The sequence below is a fragment of the Asterias rubens genome, chromosome 12 (genome assembly GCF_902459465.1).
Source record: "Asterias rubens chromosome 12, eAstRub1.3, whole genome shotgun sequence".
NCBI lineage: Eukaryota > Metazoa > Echinodermata > Asteroidea > Forcipulatida > Asteriidae > Asterias > Asterias rubens.
The window spans coordinates 16,761,256-16,767,961 of record NC_047073.1 but is presented as its reverse complement, the minus strand read 5'-3'; the positions used below and the strand labels follow the sequence as shown (position 1 = coordinate 16,767,961).

Here is a 6,706-nt window from a genome sequence, read left to right as displayed (position 1 = left end):
ATACAATGATACACACATATTTGCCTCGAAATTGCGAGGTTTTCCTTTAACTTTGCGAACAAACACGGTCGGCCATTTATGGGAGTCAAAAATTTGACTCCCATAAATGGCCGACCGTGTTTGTCGACGAGGAGGTAAGAGGAAACCACGCAATTTCGAGTGATACTTGTGTGGATTATTATATTCTACTTTTAAAATATATTTCTAATCATATGCATTTTATAACAAACGGTTACAAATGCTTTTCAAAGACCAACTCGACCGATCCAAGGCAACGTGTTCCTTTAAAAACTCATTTCGTTGTTATAACAAAACAAAAACATTAAATAACATCACTGGGACCTGCTGGGTTTTTTTCTTGAGAAAATGAGGATTGGTGTGCTAAATTGTGATATGAAACATCGTACCACCAACCTGTTTAAGTGCATCTATACCTGCCGGGAAAACCAAGAGCAAATGAGCCGATTCTAAACTGTGAGACAGAAATTGTTGTATTAAAACTCACACGTTGAGACATCGGCTTCAGAATAACACACAACAAACTCACACGTTGAAACAATGGTTGGCAGACATCGGCTTCAGAATAACACACAACAAACTCACACGTTGAAACAATGGTTGACAGACATCGGCTTCAGAATAAAACACAACAAACTCACACGTTGAAACAAGGGTTGGCAGACATCGGCTTCAGAATAACACACAACAAACTCACACGTTGAAACAATGATTGGCAGACATCGGCTTCAGAATAACACACAACAAACTCACACGTTGAAACAATGATTGGCAGACATCGGCTTCAGAATAACACACAACAAACTCACACGTTGAAACAATGGTTGACAGACATCGGCTTCAGAATAACACACAACAAACTCACACGTTGAAACAAGGGTTGACAGACATCGGCTTCAGAATAACACACAACAAACTCACACGTTGAAACAATGATTGGCAGACATCGGCTTCAGAATAACACACAACAAACTCACACGTTGAAACAATGGTTGGCAGACATCGGCTTCAGAATAACTCACAACAAACTCACACGTTGAAACAATGGTTGGCTTCAGAATAACACACAACAAACTCACGTTGAAACAATGGTTGACAGACATCGGCTTCAGAATAACACACAACAAACTCACACGTTGACACAATGGTTGACAGACATCGGCTTCAGAATAACACACAACAAACTCACACGTTGAAACAATGATTGGCAGACATCGGCTTCAGAATAACACACAACAAACTCACACGTTGAAACAATGGTTGGCAGACATCGGCTTCAGAATAACTCACAACAAACTAACACGTTGAAACAATGGTTGGCTTCAGAATAACACACAACAAACTCACACGTTGAAACAATGGTTGACAGACATCGGCTTCAGAATAACACACAACAAACTCGGACGTTGAAACAATGGTTGGCAGACATCGGCTTCAGAATAAAACACAACAAACTCACACGTTTAAACAATGGTTGGCAGACATCGGCTTCAGAATAAAACACAACTGCATTTTTTCCATCGAATGAAACAACACCTTACGAAACAATTTGTTGATACTTTGAATGAAATATTATTGCAGTCCAGGATGTTATTTTGAAGTAACTGGTAAGTGTAGAATTTGTGGTTTATGGAATTTGCAATTCCTAAAACATCAACTATCGCATAATTAGTAGCAGAAAATAACTCAATCCAATGTTAAACAGAAAACTAGACTCCTGAAAAATATGTCTCGTTGCAGGCCCGAGCAAAGGACGCGATGAACTTCCTGTGGTTCAAGCAAACCTGCTTCCAGAATACTTCAACATAGCCACCACAACTCACACAACAACAAAAACTGTCATATTTTTTCAAGGGATATTGAAACTGAGTGACGTCACCACCAAGTGAGCGCCCTCAGGCATGGTCTGGGCCAATCAGGTGTCACGGTTGCCTTGTATCGTTGAGTAGAGACTCAACTGTGGACAAAACAAATAAAGCCTACGCAGTCAAGGAGAGGCGGATCACTGATTGGTTGGCTGTCAGTCACAGTAGCTCATATTCCTAGAGAGAAAGGTGGCAGGGGAAGTAAGCAGACCAGCGAGCCAGGTCTTATGGATCATAGAGCCGTGACGGGATAACGTAGTCAGTATCGACTTGCTAGTAACTACCACCAACCAACCAACAACGCACCACCATTGGATAGGGGTAGAAACTGTCTTACATGCGGTGTGTTGGTTTCAACTCTCTTCCGGTAGAAGCTATGCTATGAGACACACTTTTACTACATACTCCATCAACTTGTGATTTTGATTTCTATCTATTCTTTTGTGAGATGAGTCTCTCCGGTGGACACATCGACTCTCAGCAGAATTCAGACATGCCGGTGTCTGCCCACCACTCCAATGCCCGCCACCACCACCCTACTCTTCTGATCAGGACCGAAAAGCCCTACCCACGGACTCCAAAATGTGCCCGGTGCCGAAACCACGGTGTAGTCTCAGCACTCAAGGGTCACAAGAGGTACTGTAGATGGAGGGATTGTGTTTGCGCCAAGTGTACTTTGATAGCAGAACGTCAACGTGTCATGGCAGCCCAGGTAGCATTGAGAAGACAGCAAGCACAGGAGGAAAACGAAGCCAAAGAATTAGGGCTTTACTACGAAACAACTGACGGGGCAATCTACGCGATGAACGGCGTAGCTGTTCAGACTCATAAGCCGTACGACCAGTACCACCGTAGCGGTAGCCCTGGTAAGATAGTTTATTATTACGACCAACTTAGTAACAAAGTAAACTCGCAGTTCAAAACTTTTCAAATGATTCAAAATGACTTATTAAAACTATAATTGAATGATTGCAAGCAATGTTCATAGTGTCGGTTTCAGTTGTACGTCTTACGATCAACGGTAAGAAACACATGGGGGTAGATTTATTAACGCCGATTTATGACCGCAATGAGCATATTATAGATAAACGTTGTTTTACAATGCACCAATTTTTTAAACTACATCAAGTTAATCTGAATTTTACTAAAGAGTTTTTGTTGAACTGTAACCTAAAAACCAACACCACATAAGCAAAGCTTTCCTACGAATGTCGAAGGTAGGCCTACCGTAATGGGATAGGTGCGCTGTTTACAATTGTCTTTAAACTGCCGGTCGAAACTTGACTGCGTTCACAAGACACGTCGCCGAAGATTACAGCGGATCAAAGTTTAATCGTTGTTGAAAAATGTCTCAAAATAATCACACTCTAAACTTCTAACTTTACCTCAGGAAAATCGCGAGGACTTTAAGTTAACACCTTAGAAAAACAATTGAGAAAGCGAACAGTTGTGACGGGTGAAAGTAGTTATGTGTTAATCTCCTGGTAGTAAAAAAGATCGTATACTGCTTACATACCTTCAACATATTGGATGAAACTTTGCTACAACTCGTTCTTTAAACCCATCCTGTATGTCCTTAAACTTCAAATCTTAACAAACTTCTTAATCAACTTCTTCATCGGCATGGAAGGTGTTTGGAAACTTGTTTAAACAAGACTCTTCTTGTTAGTCATGTTTCGTTTATCATTTTCATTAAAAACAATAAAAGGCGACTCTTACTTATTGTTGATGGATTTACAAGAAACTTGTATTATAGTCAAATTTACCGTAGTGGTATTTATCGAAAATAATATAGAGATAAATTAGTGGTAAATCTGAAAGCTTGCTAAAGTTCATAAGCTACCTATACCAATTATTTTCAAGACAACATTTCCATCTGAAGGTTCACTGGCTCAAAGTTCATACCAGTACCAGTCCTCCAGAGAAATATTTCCATTTGAAAGCTCACTGATTCTAAAGTTCATACCAGTACCAATCCTCCAGAGAAATTGTTCCATCTGAAAGCTCACTAGCTCTAAACTTCATACCTGTACCGATACTCAAGACTGGATTTCCATCATTTCTCCCCCGAAATACTGTCAAAGTCAAGAAAATAGCATTTATAACGCTTGCCACAGTCAGAATAAGCCTGAGGTAAACGTCCACAAATTCTCGACACAAACATAAACTTTTTGCTCAAATTGTGACAGCCATGGTTGTAAATTGCACGGGTTCATTGTTTGATGGTTGAAGAAAAATAGAAGATGAGGGATTAATTTACTCTTCCAAAAACAACAATGCTTTCACTTTAAAATGAACCATGTGAAAGTTCGAACGAATTTTATTAATTCGTTTTTTTTTCAAGAGCAGTTTGTGTCTTTGAAGGCACTGGACGCTATTGGTAATTACCCAAAATAATTGTTTGCATACTACCAAAGGTGTCCACTGTCTTTAAGGTTGATCACCATTACAAACACAATTTAGTTTCTTCCGGAAATTTTGATTGCCTGTCCAAAATGTTCGCTTCATTTTCTTTCTCATCACCTGTGAGGCGAAAGGTTAACTCATGATTTGCTACAGCATTTCAAATTCCAAAATATTAAAAATGGAAATATTTCTGAAGACACCTGGAACTAGAATGATATGTCCAGTCAGTATGATCATATACAATTTTGTTGGTAAATAGATTTCTGATGATCAAGATGACATGATTCAAGTTTGAACTATCACTGATGTGTATCTCGCATAGCATATCCACTGTATACCCAAGCTGTACAGTCAGGGAATAACGAAATGAACCTCGGTTGGAATTGAACCCTACCATCTCTAAACTCTAACAGAAGAGTCTCTAAACTACCAGATAATTGAGCTGGATTTGTGCCGAGTTTGGTGTTAGTAATTAGCAGTGGCTATGCAGCAGTAATGACTACTGCATCAATTTGTCTTGTTCGTCGTTGTATTGAAACGAGTAGTTAGCCCGTAGCCGTATTCTCTCGCTATTTCACTCTCGAAAACAAATGCAACACCTCAGTCAGAATAACATTTAATTAGAAGGTTTCTGATACCTTTTTTAGAATACCTATCTCACTGTGAACGAAGATGTATATAATTTACCTGTAGAAGTTTCAGTTTTTAAGAAAAACAGTGAAAACGCTAAGCCATGCTTTCAGGAGAGTCGCATTAATCCGTCGTATGTGTTAAACAATTTTCATATCCTGGGACGAAAATTATTTGTGTGAAATTGTTTTACTCATTAATTCTCAAAAACTACAGCACCTCCGCAATTAATAAAGGGAAGCTTTCTAAGTTGAATGTAATTGTGTGGAGGTTTGTGTTTTGTGTCATACAAAAGTTACCCAAAACCCTTTAAAGACACTGAACACCTTTGGTAATTGTCAAAGACCAGTATTCTCTCTTGGTGTATCTCAACATTTGCAAAAAATTACAAATGTATGAACATTTGAATTCAATTGGTCGTCGAAGTTGCGTTTGAAGTCAGCTGAGTTCTCGAATTCTATTCAAGTATGTTACTTCAGAGGGAGCCGTTTCTCACAGTATTCTATACTATCAACAGCTCCCCGTTGCTCGTTAAGCGAGCTGTCAACTAATTGTTGTCATATTCTGACTGTTGATAAACTAAACTTTTTACCTTTTTACTTTGGAACGATTTGTGCTAATGCCAATCTTATTTCACTTCCAATGACAATTCAAAACAGTGTGACTTCTGTTTTGGTTTTCCACAGTTGCAGTTTTCTGACTAACTGACAAAAATTTACACATGGAAAAAGGGAACCATTGATTGATGACTGAAAATAAAGCCTTGTATAAATCACTTCTTACAGTAACTTCTTGGAAAAGTTGAATGGCTGAAAAGTGAAGGGTACCGCTTTGTGAAACTGAAACAATGGATAATTGTGAAACACGTTTTGAACCAAGGCCGTCTAGGGTGAAGTCTATATAAGTCGGATGCCTTATATTTCATGATGTGATTTGTTACGTCTAAATGTTTGTATTTCATGATGTAATTTGTTACGTCTAAATGTTTGTATTTCATGATGTGATTTGTTACGTCTAAATGTTTGTATTTCATGATGTGATTTGTTACGTCTAAATGTTTGTATTTCATGATGTGATTTGTTACGTCTAAATGTTTGTATTTCATGATGTGATTTGTTACGTCTAAATGTTTGTATTTCATGATGTGATTTGTTACGTCTAAATGTTTGTATTTCATGATGTGATTTGTTACGTCTAAATGTTTTGGGGTTCTTGAATAGATTTGTGAGGTTTACGAAAAACATTCACGTCCTTTTTTTTATGAACTTCATAAGCATGTTTTAACTCCCTTTTCCATCCGAAGAACTAAGTGGGTTTTAAAATTCAATTGTATACACTCTTTTTTACTTCGAGCACATGATCCAAATAGAAGTATAATATGTTCTGGCATTTTAATGTGTGTGAACATTGTTTGATGCCTAAAGAATTTGAATTAAAATTGTCTCAATTTCGTTTGATGAGTCTATGTTTTAAATCGGTCTTAGGGTTTTAGTCGTTATTTGGCGAAATTCATCTTTATAAGAGACAAATTGAATTTTCTGATGGATAAGATGAAGCATGTTTGTTGCAATGACTGGAACGTTTGCAAGAAGTCCCGTTATAAAATAAAACCGCATTGTCTGGTATACAAAGTACACCGTTAAAAAACGAATGAAACTAACCACAATTGCAATAAGATATTGCTCCCTGTCATTCCAAGTAATATTGTGCAGTCAAACTATTACAATAAACAGCATTTGGCTTGATTGTGAATCGACCCTGAGAATTCAAATCACTCCATACAATTT

General features: G+C 38.0%; 1 protein-coding gene across 1 annotated transcript in view; it reads left to right on the top strand.

Annotated features, from left to right (window-relative positions):
* The first annotated feature begins 2,047 nt into the window (after window positions 1-2,047).
* LOC117297568 (doublesex- and mab-3-related transcription factor A2-like) overlaps window positions 2,048-6,706 on the top strand; it is a 32,936-nt gene continuing 28,277 nt past the window's right edge. The window contains exon 1 of the mRNA XM_033780665.1: window positions 2,048-2,749. Within this exon, the coding sequence (XP_033636556.1) occupies window positions 2,332-2,749 (418 nt within the window). The 5' untranslated portion in view covers window positions 2,048-2,331. The remainder of the gene's footprint in view (window positions 2,750-6,706) is intronic.